Here is a 15,111-nt window from a genome sequence, read left to right as displayed (position 1 = left end):
GGACACGCCCTTACAACAATGCTTTCTGACATGCTACCTATCGCTACAGTAGAGCGCTTACATACGCTGTGTACCAATGACAGTAATCCTGAGCCACAACTTCGCCGTTTAGACATGATCGTCAAGCATAGCCTAATCATAGAGTTCCAGGCCATCTTCCGCCGCGAATTTTCCCACAGCATTTTCTAATTGTTCTTCTTTCTCGCATTCTTGCGGGTGCCTTTGATACCAGCGTCACCAGCGGCAGCGGGTGGCTGCTCCTAGTTGCTCTTCTTTCCTGCCTTCTTGCGCGTGGGCACAACCTTGAAGCCTGCGCCTTGGATACCGGCATCTCCGGCAGCAGCAGGGGGCGTCTCCTTGTTGCCGCCCTTCTTGGCAACCTCGTTCCATCCGCTGGAAGAGCTGCCCGTCTTGCTGTCAACAGCGCCTTGCTTCTCAACGATACCCTTGTCGGCGAGTCTCTTGCGGCGAACAAACTCTTCAGCAAAGTGTGCTCCGTGCATCGTCTTTGAGTTGGCGTAAACGGCGTCTGCAATGATACCATCCTCAAGGGGGAGTTCAACAAGGATGCCAGCAAAAGTGTCCACTAGAAACGACGTTAGCACTGAATTTCAGGTCTAGGTTGAACTGGTTGACTTACCATCAACTCCGTTAAGGCCACGGGACAACTCGTGGTGAAGCCACTTGTTGAACTCATCCATGGCAACGTTGCCCTTAGCAGGGGCGGCCGCAATCACGGTGGCAACAGGCTTGACAGCCGGCTTTGCAACAACCGGGACCGGCTTTATGCCAGCGGCACTAACGGATCTCGTCTGAGACGCAGGTCCGGTGGGCACCTTGACCTTACCGCCGGCTCCGACGGTCGCCCAGCCGGGACCAGGAGGCGGGGCGGGCGTGCTGGATTGAGCGAGGCCAGGGGCAGCATTGGGCTTGGTCGCAAGGTCGGCATAACGCTTGCCGGCAGCAGCAGTAGCCAGTCCAGTCTGGATGGCAACCTCCTTAGCCTTGAGCTTTCTCACTTCCTCCTCACGCTGAATGTCGGCAAGAGTCTTCTGCTTGCTGGGGGTGCTGGTGCCTGGAGTGGGTTTGACAACGGCAGGCTTGGTCCAAGGGCTGACGGCGGCAACAGGGGAGCCGTTACCCCAAGTGCTGGTGGTAGGCAGGCCGGTAGCAGCGACAATAGCCTTCTCGCGCTCGCGAAGAGCCGCAGCCTCTTGCTCAAGCGCCAAACGACGACGCTCGGCGGCAACCTCCTCGGCCTTGGCAGCCTTGCGCGCTTCAGCTTCCTGGATCTCCTTCAGACTAGGTCCCTTGCGACTAGCGGCCTCCTTGGCCCAAGGAGCCAATGGCGGGGGCTCAGTGGCGGACCCAGTGTCGGGAGTTCCAGTCTGGGAACGATTGTACTGCTCGGGCAAGTTGGAACGGACACGCTGGGCGGTGGGGGCCGGGAGAGGTGTACCAGCTGCGGGTAGGGGGGGAGGGAACGGCATCGGAAGGCCGGCAGCAGCGTTCTTTGCAGCTTCGGCGGCAGCTTGAGCTTGCTGTACACGCTGAGTCAATGAAAGCTGATGCTCCTCCTCCATAATCTCCTTCATGCCAGGGGCGGGGGACTTGTGGTGCTCGTTGCTGATAGCCTGAGCCATGGCAGGAGCGGAAACATCTTGAGCAACATCTTCCTGAATGCTCTGGCTGGTAGCGGCTTCCTGGGACTGCTCGGAGTCGCGTTCGGCACGGATATCCTCAAACTCTTTCAAGCGCTCACGAAATCCCTCTTCGTCCTTGTCCAACTGCTCGGTACCGGGAAGGTGGTTCCGGAGGTTGCCCTCATTCGCGGGAGCGCCGACCGGTTGCTGAGGAAAAAGACCTGCAAGACTAGGCGGGACTGGAACATTCGCAAGCATCTGGCGCTCGGAAGCGTTCAGTGTGGCAAGTTCCTCTTCACGAAAATGGTCGAGTCCAGAACCAACAGGGGGTTGAGTAGATCCCTGCTGGGTAGCCGAGTCAAAAAACCCAGACGTCGGGCCGGCTCCACCTCCGATGGGTGGCTGCTGGGTGTGAGGACCAATCGGCGAGGAGATGCTGCTGAAGCTAGGTTGGCTCTGCAAGCTGTGAGCGCTGTGCTGGTGGTGCAAAGAACCTGGGACACCACCTGGGCCTTGACCTTGCAGTCGGGTGATGGCTTGCTGCCTCATCATAAAGTCTCGCTGTTGTGCCATCGCTTGCTGTTCCTCCTGCTTCCTTCGCTCGAGGTTGTTCTGCTCCTCCGCGGTCAATGTCCTACCAAAGCTAGGGAAGACACCACTGAGAGGAGGAATGACACCCACGTTGCCGCTGGGAGAGAATGGTCCAGCCTGAGACGGTGGGCCATGGGCGATGCCGATCTGGGGAACCAGGAAAGGCTCGCGAGAGTTTCCGATGCGGCGGATGAGCTGTCCAAGAGGCTCAAACTCGGGGTCTTCAACCTTCTTAACCCGAAGATCGGGAGTGAAGAAGTTGGCCTTGTACCAGTCGTTCATCTCGAGACCACTGAAAGGGCCCTGAACCTGTCCTTGAGGATCGAGATAAACCCAGCGCATACGGTCAGGCATGACCATCTGGCGCACAGGAGTCGACCCGAACTCGCCACCGGTGGAAGCTCCGGGAGTGAATGCTTGGGGGTGGCCGATGCCCGCAGCGCCAGGGTGGTCGGCACCTCCAAATCCGCTATGAGTTCGAGTAGGGTCAGAGGGGAACATTTCCTCAAAGACTCCTCCCCGGCCGCTGCGGAGAGGGCTGCCGGTGTCTCTGGGCGCAACACTGAAGTTATTACGGCCGATTGCACCGAGAGGGTTGCTCTGCCGAAGGTCGGGCAACGAATCACTCAAGTTCTCCTGCTCGTGTCCTTGCATTTGTGCTTGCATGGCAGCTGGGAAGAGAGAACCCAACTTACTGCGGCCAATAGTGCCTGGGCCACCGAGGCCAGCAGCACTAGCCGAGCCGAAGACGCCACCTCCGATACTCGACAATCCTGGAGACTGGAGATCAGTGCCCATAGGACTGAAGAGAGCATTGCCGAAAACTCCGCCGCCGAACCCGGCGCGTTCACGGTCAGGAGTGCCCGTAGACAGAGGGACAGGCCAGCCTGAGGCGTAACCTCTAGGTCCAGCGCTACTGGTCTGACTGCGATCGCTACCGTCAAAAGCGTGTGTCGGGAAGCCGCGCGACACGGTGCCGAAGCCAGGATTCTGTTCAGCGCCCACAGCCACACCGCCGTGATGCTTCTCACCCGATCCTTCCTCCTGTGATTCGTTTCGGTCGGCCGGCGGGCTGCGATAAGGGTTCGTCTCCGACGGGCTCGCTGGGCCAGGCTCGTTTTCCGAAGGGCGTCCCAGGTTCAGTCCAGACATGCCAAAATCTTGAGTTGAACCTTTGACCGGGGTCTCGAACATCCCAATATTGGTAGGGTTGGGGATCGGCGGGGGACTGGTGTCTCGAGCACCCCCGAGTGCGGCGCTGCCAGATAAGTTGTCGTCTCCGCCGAAGGGGTCGGTATCGGTTCGGGGCCGGGATCGCCAAGATCGGGTTGCTTCTGGGGTCGAGGCTTCATTAGGCTTGATTGCGGGACTGTCGGTGCCTTCCTTGTTCATAAGGTTTGCAAAGCGACTTCCACCACGGTTGCCACCGCCAATAGTCGAAGTTGGAGTTGGCAAAGCGAATTGGCCGAAACTACCCATGCCACCGCCGCCGCCGCCACCAGCAGCACCCCCGGCCGAAGGAGGCTGAGAAGCTCCCCAGAGAGAACTGATATTGGCACCCATGGAAGGATTACCCGCCGTGTTGCTACGCGTCAGGTTTCCAAAAGGCGGCTTAGACTGAGGCTGTCCAGCACCTTCATCCTCGCCTGGCTCCTGCTCCTTGACGTCGTTGTTCTTGCGACCAAACAGGAAAGACTGTTGGTCATCGCGAGCGAATCGTGTGGCACTTGGTGAAGCGAGGGGACCGCTGCCAAAAGGGTTGGAATCCGTCGTCTCTCGGCGCCGGGTACCAGGTCTAGAGGCAGACGAGGGCGATTGTAATCCGTATCCGGCGGCGCTACCGTGTGATAGCGACGCCTTCCGTCCATTCGGTCCCGGTCCCTGGGTGCCCTCCTGTTTCTGGATGGGAGGCTTCAGAGTAGAGTTGACATCAGATGCGAATGCCTGTCTCATATTAGCATTGTTTACCTGGTGGCCTGCTCCAAATGACCGACGCACCTCCTTCTCCTCTTCAGACATGCCATTGATAGCAACGGGGTTGTTGTCACCCCGGTTGTTCCAACAGGCAGCAGGATCTTGCGAATTGTGGTTATTGTTGGTTTTTCCCCAACCTCGCGCAGCGCTTCCGTTTGTGTGTCCCGGAGTCCATCCCGATTCAAAAACATTGGAAGCGTCTATTTCCGCCGCACCGTTCTTGTACACACCGACAATTGAGTCCTTCTGATACTGTGAAGGGGCAGGATAGTCGTATGTCGCAGCGCCAGGGGTCTGAGGAACTGCGCCGGAGTCGAGCGGTGTAGAGGGGAAGGCGTTTTCGGACGAGGCTGCGGGTTGGGATGGCTGACCGGGCGTCGTCGAGGATCGTCGAAAGGTCAGGGTGCCGTTAACTCTGCCGTCACGTCGAGCCCTGCTTGCGGCGTTAGTACAGGCTCTCAGTCACATCCTAGCCGCGCTGTGCATCCTGATGTCTGGCGATATTGCGACAACGTGGCGAGAACCCAACGAGGTGGCGGTCTATAGAGTCACCATCACCAATATCACGGGAACGCCAACTTTTCTTCATCATCTCCAGACGCAAACAGGAAGCACAGAGAATAGCAGGGTAGCGATGGGGGTTTGTTGGGCGAAATGGGGAAAGTCACTAACCATTCCCCGCTGCCAGCTCCACGTCCGTCCTGTCGACCGCCTCTCGCGTCGCGGTTGGCGTTTTGGCCGGCGGCGGCCGAGGCGAAGCTTGATGGTAGATTCGAAGGCATGGTTAATTATGCGCAAAGTAGGTATCTGGCGATGAGCAAGTGTCTGGGGGTGTGCAAACAGCGCGCAGGGGTGGTGGTATTTTTTTGGTGGTTCGGTAGTTGCTGATCGATCTCTCGTGGACAGGTCACGAAAGGGATTCTGTAATTGAGTTGTGGGTTTGTCGGCGCGCGACTGGCTGTAGATGATGATACACGTGAAGTGATGCGGGATGCAGGTAGCTGATGTCAGGCTTGCTAAACGATGGATTGATCGAGATACCGAGAGGTCGGTTCGCGAGCGTATGCGGTTCGTCGTGCGAGGGTGGGTGAGGAGGGTGAGCTGTCTCGTCGAAAAAATCAAAGGTTTGAAAGGAAAATTGCCAGCTAGGAATGACCCACGATGGTGTGGACCAGGGAGGAACTGTGGGGACGGGACAGCCGCTAAGCCCCCAAAAGGTGTTGCCCGTGGTTTATCCGGTCCCGGCCACACGTTTTTCTGGATGGAAGTACCGGGGAAAGGAAGGTAAGAGCGGATGACGTTGGAGACTTGGCCTTGTGTTCGAGGAAGGTACAGATCAATATTCAGGTACATAATGCTACGCAGCTACTGCCTGTTTTCGTGCTTTAATGCAGTGCTCCTGCTGACTTGTTGCCTTTGTCGTTTCCCCTCGCTGCCTTCCACTTTTAATTTGTGATACCCTACCTTACTCCAGCAACTCAAGGCACCTACCTGCCTATCCTAGTGAGGCACGTACCTTCCCCAATTGTCAGGCAGGAGCTGTGCTGCAAGACGACAATGACGATAGTTGCATCACGTGCGTCACACGTGACCCCACCCTGGGGCGTCCACACTGACGTTGGACGCAGGGCAAGAGCTCGGACAATTAAGGCAGGGCAGCCAGTCACCCCCGTTCAGGGCAGTCCAACCTCAAGCCATCGGGCTTTGCTGCAGGGCTTGGGCTAGGATTCGCACTTGGATCGGATGCTAAAATCTGGCTAAACTTTCCAGGGGTCATCCCCTAGAGGCTCACTGACCTTTTACACTAAACTCGCCTATGTGCCTAAGGTAGCCTCTCATCCTTCCTTTCCCTCTTCAGAGCTTTCGGGTGACGATCAAAGAGATGAGTCGGGTTTCTTGACCAAAGTTGACATGAAGAGGCAGAATTCTCAATTTCAGGTAGTCGTACCCGCAGAAGAAACCACAACGCAATAAGCGAGGGAGAACACAATCGCCAAAAGGAAGGGGAAAAAAAGGAATGCCACTCATAGCCCAGCCCTTCCGGGTATCCGCATCTCATCCAACACCTTCTAGGCTCTGACCCGTTCGCTCATGCTCATGCACTCACTCACTCACTCACTCAGTCTCCACGTCGCCCGCCTCCTCATCTCATCTCATGTCTCGCGCCCCAGCCAGTCTCACCTCACCACGACTCGCATCCCTAACCCCCTCCATTAGCCTCATTGGCCAAGAGGGTTGGAACAAGTTCAAGGGAGAGTTTAAACATTCTGGTCTGTTTCATGCGGTCAAACGGCATCTTAATGGCATCCGTTTTTGCTCAGGCTCAAAGGAGGAGACGATCACACGCCAGAAGAAAACGAGACGACGTTAATGTTTGGTTGCCCCTCGTTCCTGCGATATTCTCACCTTCCTGGTGCGACGCGCGAACGTCATGCTCGTACGTTGAGACGACCTCATGGTGTTCTCATCAACCTCAACATTACTCAGTCGCCGCAAATAGATTCTCTGAACAGACCTCTTACCCGCAGCCAGTTAGGTATTTATTGATATGCTGTGAGAAGGTTCCATCTCCCACGTGCCGCCGCTCCCACGCATGCCTTGTCATCTAAACTCCATTCTCATAAGATCTGAATAGTGATCATAATGATTCCCATCACGTTGTATCGGCCGAGCCGGCTCCGACGCGCTAGTGTTAGATTGCCTGCCTAGTCATCTCAAACCTGGAAGCTCAGACAGCTCCTTTTTAGACTTTAGGTCCAGTCTTATCACGGACTCTTTCCCCAGCGTTTCGTCTGCACGGTATCAGCTTGTCGAACGACATCTCATCATTCTTAACAACAGCGGAAGACAAGATTGAAGTCATTGACTCGCAACAGTCGAAGATGTCGCAGTCCGGACTACTACCCCAAGACTTTGCCGACCATGGCGCTCCCAAACGAATGTTTATCGCCTTTTTCAAAAGTCGACAAGTGAGGTTCTTCGCACTCTTTGGCGTCGGCCTCTATCTCATCAGGGCATTCTTGTTGGACTCATCTAAACCGGGTAAAGAAGACTACGCAGCCACGAATCCCTGGCGGGACCTCCCGACTGACTCGGCCGTCCACTCAACCATCCGGGAGGTGCTCCTCATCAGCGATACCCTCCGGGACGGCATGCTCCCGACCTCGCTCCCGGATGATAACTACGACACGTACTCTGCCATGCTACGCAACCTGGAGACGCGGCAAGATGTCACTTGGCTCGTCATCCAAGAGACCGGCGTCGACAGGACCATCATGGCCATTGCCAACCGTGGCGGTCATCACAGTCCCATTCCAGAAGAGCCCCACGACTTACATGAGCGTGCCAAGACGCTTCACGACCACTGGTCGAAACTCACTGCCGCCAGCGACAAACCGGAGCGATGGGAAGCTCGTTTCGACACGACTTGTCTCCCGCCGCTGGCTGCCAGACAAGGCAGCGCATCAGGACAAAAAGCCGGCTCATTCAAGCTGGACTTGACTCCCGCACAGAAAGCAGATGCGGAAGCCAGGTACAAGGCCTATCGCAAGCGCAGGGATCGCGCTGTGTCGTACCTCAAGGACCACCCGCCCAAACCGATGGCCTGGGTGCCGGCGCAAACGGACCCGGAGAAGCAGCGCGGTTTCTGGGAATCGCTGTTCAATGACGGTGTCATCAAGGCCGGACGTAACGTCGAGGGAGGAAAGCTGGCGGGCAACCCGGGGTTCAAGCCCGTCTACCGTGATCTCATTACTGAGCGTGTCCCTTATGACTGGGTCAACCCGGATGAGCAAGTGAAGGAGTACACTGAGGTGGATCACTTGAAGGAGATGGAGGCCTTCAGGGAAGAGTCCCGCATCAGAAAGGAGAGGACGGACAAGCAGGCGGCTTACCAGGAAGAGCTCAGAGCCGAGGAGAGACGGAAGCGGGGTGAAAAGGAAGAGCTTTGATGCCTCGGTTCTATCGTTAGCACGGTACTCATCTTACTACAGCGTTGCGAAAATCATCGAATGGCAATTGCTTTCTATCAGGTAGTCGCTAGTAGTTAATACAGTAGATAATTCAAGGCGATATCTCCATCCTCTCCCAACGGCACCAGCTTCGTCGGGTTACACAAAGCCGGACCTCCCACTACGCCACGGTCTCACTCATCAGCCAGCCCTAAGTTTCTTCAAGCCAAAACAAATCACCACCGGGCCACGACGTTGCTCGTCCACAGTCTTAGTAGCCCGAAAGAACGGCACCGATGGAAGCCAGCGCCGGAACAGCCTGGATGAAGAAGATGCGCGGGTTCGCCGTGGCGCCACCGTACGCGCCGGCCGCGACGATGCAACCGAGGAAGAAGAGCTGGAGCTGGCGCCCGAACTCGGGGACGGGGTGAGCGATGCCCCAGGCGAGACCGGCGGACAGGAAGCCGTTGTAGAGCCCTTGGTTGGCGGCCAGGGCCCTTGTCTTCTCGGCAAAATCAGCGGTGAGATTGAAGGCCTTGCGGCCGCGGGGCGAGGTCCAGAGGAACATCTCCAGGACGAGGATGTAGCCGTGGAGGCCGGCCATGAGGCCTGCTGCCGTTGCGCCGATGAAGCCCATTCTTGGAATGATGTGGTTATTTGAAGGAGGTGAGGCAAGTGGCTGGTGAGGTATTGTTGAAAGCTTGTTGTGTGGATAGCGAGGGGAGGCTGAGACGGGGGAAGAGCAAGAACGAGCGGAGGTGGGGAAAGTGGCGTTATCGTCGGTGAGGACTGAGGGCTGATTGACCTCACTTGTCTCAGACAAATCTGGCAACAATTGAGTTTTTATCCAAAAATTCTCACATGGGCTGGGCCAAGACAAAATGCTGGAGAAATCAACCTGCGGAACGGAAAAACAAGGAGATCGTGAGGAATTTGGATTGCGCCTCGGCAACACCGAATACGAATTGGGGAGGTCGCGAGTCAGACGCCTTACCGTACACCCGTTACACCGAGGCTCACCGAATTCTATGTGGGATGCCGAGGACCTTGCATTCGTGGTAGCACATCTGCTGTCTGCCTACTTAATTTCACAGGCTTTTTCGGCATTTGTATCATCCTGAGATGGATGAAATCTCATGTCATCAATACAATTGTGACAGTGTGTTACCTGATTGGATCCTTCTTGTCCCCCCCTAGGCACAGTCCTTAGCAATGGTTTGTGGCTGATCTTCCTTTCCTGCCTTGTATTTCGAGCAGAGCCTCAAACCTTAAGCACTTTCCTGCTACCTCTATCCGGGAGCTCTTTCCGTGTTAATTGCCAGTTTAGATAAACAAAATTCGCAGCGGAAGGTACACGTCTGCTGCAACTGCATTCCGAGTTCGACAACAGCAGGAAGCCACGACCCGCTCTGGGCCATTGGCCAATCAAATATGATTCAGGATGAGAGGGGGCACGTGATCTGCCACTGCCGAAGCAATCATGGGAAGGGGCCCCTTCCTGCGCGGGACGACAGGGGTACGTACAGGGATGGCGACTTCCATCCTTCCAGAGGTGTTCCTGCCCCGCCCAAGCCTAAGACGCGAAGACTAATTGCTTCTCGTCCCGTCGCGTCTCAATAATTACGACTGTCTAAACCGCCACGATCCGCTTAGAGCTGCTTGACGAAATCTAGGCTCGCTCGTGCACAGAACTTCATGAATCAGATTCTCGGTCAACATCACCTGCACTTCGGCCTTAGCTTCTGTAGTGTCGACCTACGGTAGCTTGCCTCACATGTCGACCACATTGGCTTAGTCACCGTTCACGTCACTCACTACCAATCTTACGATGCCCCGAATCAAGATGGAGGGCGTCAAGGCTGAGCCGCCGAATGCCAACTTGGACGAACTGGCCAGAGTTCCCGATACGGTCCTGCAGCAGTCGGCAGGAAGTTCAAACCCTTCAGCATCTACCACTGTCCCATCTTTGGCAACTGCCCAACCCAATGCTTCTCTTCCTCATATCAAGCCTGAACCGGGCTCTGCGGCATTCGTCAAGGAAGAGCAAGCCGACCCCATCCTCAACCCCGCCAACCCACACAACGAAAGTCTAGCTTCTGTCGAAGAACCTGAGTCACCTACCGTTCAAGATGAAGTCCCCGGTTTCCTAGAGCAATGGACAACAGAAACCTCCCCTGAGATCCTTGAACGAGGCGTCAAGATCGGCTTAGAGGTCCTCGAAAGCCTCAAGGTTCCCCTCAGCCTCACCGCTTCCCTCCCAGGCACGCAGGCTATGACATGGGTCAGGGCAATCGAGGACCTCAAGGCCCGCTCTCGGCCGTCCAAAACCATTGTTGGTGTCGTGGGCAACACAGGTGCCGGCAAGAGCTCTGTCATCAACGCCCTGCTCGACGAGGAGCGACTTTTACCGACCAATTGCTTGCGCGCCTGTACCGCTTCGCCTACTGAGATCTCCTATAACGACTCCGAAAACCCCGAGGAGCTCTATCGCTCAGAAATAGAGTTTATTTCCGTCGAGGACTGGAAGAAGGAGCTCAAGACTCTGTTTACTGATCTTCTCGACGATAGCGGGAACATTTCACGCGAATGCGCTAACGAAGATAGCGAGGCAGGCATCGCCTACGCCAAGATAAAGTCTGTCTACCCTAACAAAACAAAAGAGATGATTGCTCAGAGCGACCCTGACCGTTTGGTCAATGAGCCTGCTGTCGCCCGTGTTCTTGGCAGCGTCAAAAAGCTGCGAGCAACCACCGCGAAGGACTTGTACGCAAGCATGCAGCGTTATGTGGATAGCAAGGAGAAGAATCCGCACAAGAAGGACGTTCCCATGGAGTTTTGGCCCCTGATCAAAGTTGTCCGGATATTCACAAAGGCAAACGCCCTGTCTACTGGTGCCGTCATTGTCGATCTTCCTGGTGTCCAGGACTCCAACGCAGCTCGTGCTGCTGTCGCACAGAACTACATGAAGGCATGCACCGGTCTTTGGATTGTTGCTCCTATCAACAGAGCCGTCGACGACAAGACAGCCAAATCACTACTGGGTGATTCGTTCAAGCGCCAACTCAAGTACGATGGTATCTACTCGGCTGTCACGTTCATCTGCTCGAAGACAGATGATATCTCAGTGACTGAGGCTGCTGAAAGTCTTGATATTGAATCTGATATCTCTGCTTCTTGGTCCAAAATCGAGAAGCTACGTGGCGAACTTCGAGGGCTCAAGCGAAAGCTCAATGACGCCAGGGAAGAGAAGTCGGACCTCGTCGACAGCCTGGAGCAAATTGACACGCTTTGGGATAAGTGGGACGACCTCGCCAGTAAACATGCGGATGGGAAGACCGTCTTCGCCCCCTCAGAGAGCAAGAAACGCAAACGTGGAGCTACCACATCCAAGAGTCGGAAACGCAAGTCATCTTACTCCAGTAGCAGTGAGTCAGATGATTCGGATTGCAACTCGGATAGTGATAAGGAAAACAATCCCGACAGCCAGAACCGGCAGCCTTTGACAGAGGATAAGATCCATGAGAAGCTGGCGGATCTGAAGAACCAGAAGAAGGAAATCCGTCAGCGGCGCAAGGAGGTCGATGCCCTGCTCTCCAACATGCGGCAGGAAATCAAGAGCAGTCAGGCAGAGGAAGAGCGGCTGCTTGGGGCAGCCAAGGCGGTGTGTATCCAGGGCAGAAACATTTACTCCAAGGGCGCTATTCAGCGTGACTTTGCCATGGGTATCAAGGAGTATGTCAATTGGGGCTCTCGCCGAAATGAACACATGCTAACTTGCGTAGGCTGGACCAAGAGGCTGCAATCGAGGAAGACGAAGAGACATTCAATCCCGACGAGGATATCCGTGACTATGACGAGGTCGCCCGCAACCTGCCCGTCTTCTGTGTGAGCAGCCGCGCTTACCAGAAGATGCGGGGGCGTTTGCAGAAGGATGATTTCAACAATGATGGCTTCCGGGATGTCAACGAAACAGAGGTTCCTCAACTTCAGCAGCACGCTAAGAAGCTCACCGAAGGCGGCCGCGCTGCTGGTGGCCGTCGCTTCCTCACCGAACTCAGCCAACTCCTCAACTCAATGAAGATGTGGGCTGCCAACGATGGATCGCGGTCTCACTTGAGCCAACGAGAGTTGCAGAGTGAGGGCACCCGTGTGCGAATGCAGCTTACTACACTGGACAATGTGAGTTGCGGCCCATATTCACGTTATCCTCATTAACTAACACCTGACAGGACTTCGCCAAAGCAGTTGATGACTGCATCGTTTCCGTGAAAGACGCCCTGTCGGAGAGCATCTACGACTACTTTGACCTATCGATTCCTATGGCAGCCAGCGCGGCTGGCCCTACGGCATCCGGCTGGGGTGCCCATCGCAGCGAAGGTGGAATGTTTTGGGCCACATACAAGGCAACATGTCGCCGGTCGGGAGTCTATTCAGGCGCATCTGGTCCTCGCGACTTCAACGCAGAGCTGCTCGAGCCGATCTCTCGACAGCTAGCGAGTGGTTGGGAACGGACTTTCCAACGTCGACTGCCATCGGCCTTTGAGGGCTTCGCTATGAGCGCCCGCCTTCTACTTGAGGACTTCCATGGCAGCGTCATATCACGATCCCAAGAACTGGGTGCTGATTACAACGGCATCAACATGCTGAGCACGCAGCTGCGAGCTCACACCGCCCGTCTCAGAGAGATCCCTGGGACACTTCGCACAGTCGTCCAAGAGTTGCAGCGTGAGGCCAGCCGCGGCTTCCATCCTGTTGTCCAGCGGGAAATGCAGCCGGCTTACGACGTTTGTGTCGCCGAGTCAGGTAAGCCAGGCTACCACTACTTGTTTCCAGGTATCCGTCAACTAACTATCAATAGGCCCTGGTTCTTACGCTCGCATGAAGAATCATATGGTCAGCCACGTCGAGACCTCTAGCGCTACCATGTTCCGCTACTCCACCGATAGCGTCAAGGAGCAGCTTGAGGCGTTATGCCGACGACTTCAGGACGAATTGACTACGCAAGTTCAAGACATCTATAGCCTGCTCGCCCGCGACTATCTGCATGTCCTCATTGGTGTTGACAAGGATCCCAAGCCTACCGGCCTCTCCCGTGCTGAGCGACTGCTTCGCGCAGAGATGTACCGTAAGCTGGAGCAGACAGCCAAACGCTTCGCCAGATCTAGCCAGGACCCAGGCGCAGATTGCGCAAATACTCCCGCCATGGGCGAAAGTGACGACCCGTTTGCAGACTCGGCTATAGCTGATATGGACGATCTTTTGCTAGCCCAGCTTTGCGGTGGTACCGTTGAGGGTGTTGGTGCCCAAGAAGCAGTCAAGAGCGAGCCTTCTGTATGATTCATTCCTGCGCCCATTTGCGCCATCTTTTGGAGGGAAAAGCAACGGCGTATCTCGGGATTCCTGTACATTATAGAGCTTTCCGGTGTGGATGTCTCGTATTGCTCATGCTTTACCAGCTTTGCAAAGCGGCTTCTATAGCGTGGGATGGATACGGGGATAGGAGTTATATGGTCCGGTTACACAGATATCCAATAATGATTACCTTACTTGCTTTGATGATACCCTCAACCCGATTTCCCAGTGTGAGAATTGCTGAGAGTTACTTGACTTTCGCTCCTCGAGGGAGTCGGCATTGGTGTTGGCGCTGGTGTCGGCGACTGGTGATGAGAGGGCGAGGGTGGCGAGGGGTGTGAGGATGAGGGTTGTGAAGCGCATTTTGGGTGGCATTATGGGTGTTGGATTTGGAAGACTTGGAAGGAAATGAGAACTTTACAAGGAAATCGAGATCATGAAGGCCAGTTTCATGCAATCACTACTTCTTTTACTCTTTACATCTACCTATCAAGTGACATGCAGCATGGACACTCGCTCTACGGTCACCTCCCTTACCAGGGCGCGTAAAGCCCTCTTCATAGCTTGACTATTTGGTTCTGTCCTCCTCGTTTGAACAAATCATACTCTCAAAGTCGTATCTCAAGTCCGACAGCCCAGGCCCCTCAGAGTCCAGCTCGTTTCCATCCTCATCAAGATAGATGTAATCATCTACTGAAATGTTGACGGGCTCTTCCAGCTCTTCCATCTCACTGCCACCCTCAGATGACTCCTCCAAGTCTGACGGCTTTTCTGACTTGGACCAGTATTCGCCCCCACACATGTGGGCATGATCTGCACAAAGCTGATAGTCAGCTCGGAATGTTGAGTTACTACCAAAGATGAACCCGTGAAGCGCTTCTTGGGGACCAGAGCGGTCGGCGGGGTCGGAGGGGGCACCAGGGGAATTGATGGAGTTGCAAGGGCATGTGGAATCATTGCAGAAATTGCCTTGTTCTGGGTGATACTGGGTGTCGAGATTGTCTGAAGGTACGGCCACCTCGTTACCTGGGATTAGCTGCGATTCTATGGGGGTAGGCCTAACACTAATCCCGCGAGAAAACAGCCGAGTTGTGGCCAGAAGCGCCAACCTCCTGATATCGGCACCTGTGAAATTGGCCAAGTGTCGCTTGTCTTCTTCACTGAGCTGTTCAAATAGCTGAGCAGCGTTGATTGCGTTCATTTTGATGTACTTTGGTACTTTGAAAGGGAGAGTATGGTGTCGGAACCTGGTGTTTCGGTCTGGTCTCTCGAATGGTGTTCTTCTCGTGTAAGTTTTTGAACTTATTTGGTCGGGAGTTGATGCGTTGTAGATGAGTCTGATGACTTCTCTAAACTCACAATTTGACTGCATGGTGAGTGCACTTAAATAGGATAATTCTCGCGGTGCCACGATGGTTGAGTGCGGTCTTATTGTTATCAGAGGGCTTTGAGAGAAAGACTTCGGAACAAAAAGATCTTCGGGACAACGGCATTATCTCGAGAAAGTTGAGGGGTGGCCGAGGACATTGACAATGAATGGCTTTGTTTCCAAACTCATTAGAAGCCCTCATGGTTACGACTACGCTCTTGAATCCATGTTT

The 15,111-nt window shown here is 55.1% G+C and overlaps 5 protein-coding genes across 5 annotated transcripts; 2 read left to right on the top strand and 3 right to left on the bottom strand.

Annotated features, from left to right (window-relative positions):
- Positions 1 to 260: 260 nt before the first annotated feature.
- Positions 261 to 4,990, bottom strand: CTAM01_14788 (GYF domain-containing protein; the record flags this gene model as incomplete). The annotated part of the gene is made up of 3 exons (XM_060530787.1): positions 261 to 586; positions 641 to 4,641; positions 4,881 to 4,990. The coding sequence occupies 3 exons, from the start codon at positions 4,988 to 4,990 to the stop codon at positions 261 to 263; spliced, it is 4,437 nt and encodes a 1,478-aa protein (XP_060374652.1).
- A 2,100-nt stretch (positions 4,991 to 7,090) lies between these two features.
- Positions 7,091 to 8,158, top strand: CTAM01_14787 (uncharacterized protein; the record flags this gene model as incomplete). The annotated part of the gene is made up of 1 exon (XM_060530786.1): positions 7,091 to 8,158. One exon carries the CDS (start codon positions 7,091 to 7,093, stop codon positions 8,156 to 8,158), a length of 1,068 nt encoding a protein of 355 aa, XP_060374651.1.
- A 271-nt stretch (positions 8,159 to 8,429) lies between these two features.
- CTAM01_14786 (uncharacterized protein) lies at positions 8,430 to 8,795 on the bottom strand (the record flags this gene model as incomplete). The annotated part of the gene is made up of 1 exon (XM_060530785.1): positions 8,430 to 8,795. One exon carries the CDS (start codon positions 8,793 to 8,795, stop codon positions 8,430 to 8,432), a length of 366 nt encoding a protein of 121 aa, XP_060374650.1.
- Positions 8,796 to 10,001: 1,206 nt separating this feature from the next.
- Positions 10,002 to 13,495, top strand: CTAM01_14785 (uncharacterized protein; the record flags this gene model as incomplete). Its single annotated transcript, XM_060530784.1, has 4 exons — positions 10,002 to 11,890; positions 11,941 to 12,337; positions 12,388 to 12,961; positions 13,017 to 13,495. 4 exons carry the CDS (start codon positions 10,002 to 10,004, stop codon positions 13,493 to 13,495), a joined length of 3,339 nt encoding a protein of 1,112 aa, XP_060374649.1.
- Positions 13,496 to 14,078: 583 nt separating this feature from the next.
- CTAM01_14784 (uncharacterized protein) lies at positions 14,079 to 14,711 on the bottom strand (the record flags this gene model as incomplete). Its single annotated transcript, XM_060530783.1, has 1 exon — positions 14,079 to 14,711. The coding sequence occupies one exon, from the start codon at positions 14,709 to 14,711 to the stop codon at positions 14,079 to 14,081; it is 633 nt and encodes a 210-aa protein (XP_060374648.1).
- Between the last annotated feature and the right edge of the window lie 400 nt (positions 14,712 to 15,111).

Source organism: Colletotrichum tamarilloi (assembly GCF_030869305.1).
Source record: "Colletotrichum tamarilloi strain Tom-12 chromosome Unknown Scaffold_134.1, whole genome shotgun sequence".
Taxonomy (NCBI): Eukaryota; Fungi; Ascomycota; class Sordariomycetes; order Glomerellales; family Glomerellaceae; genus Colletotrichum; species Colletotrichum tamarilloi.
This window is presented reverse-complemented; position numbering and strand designations above follow the sequence as displayed.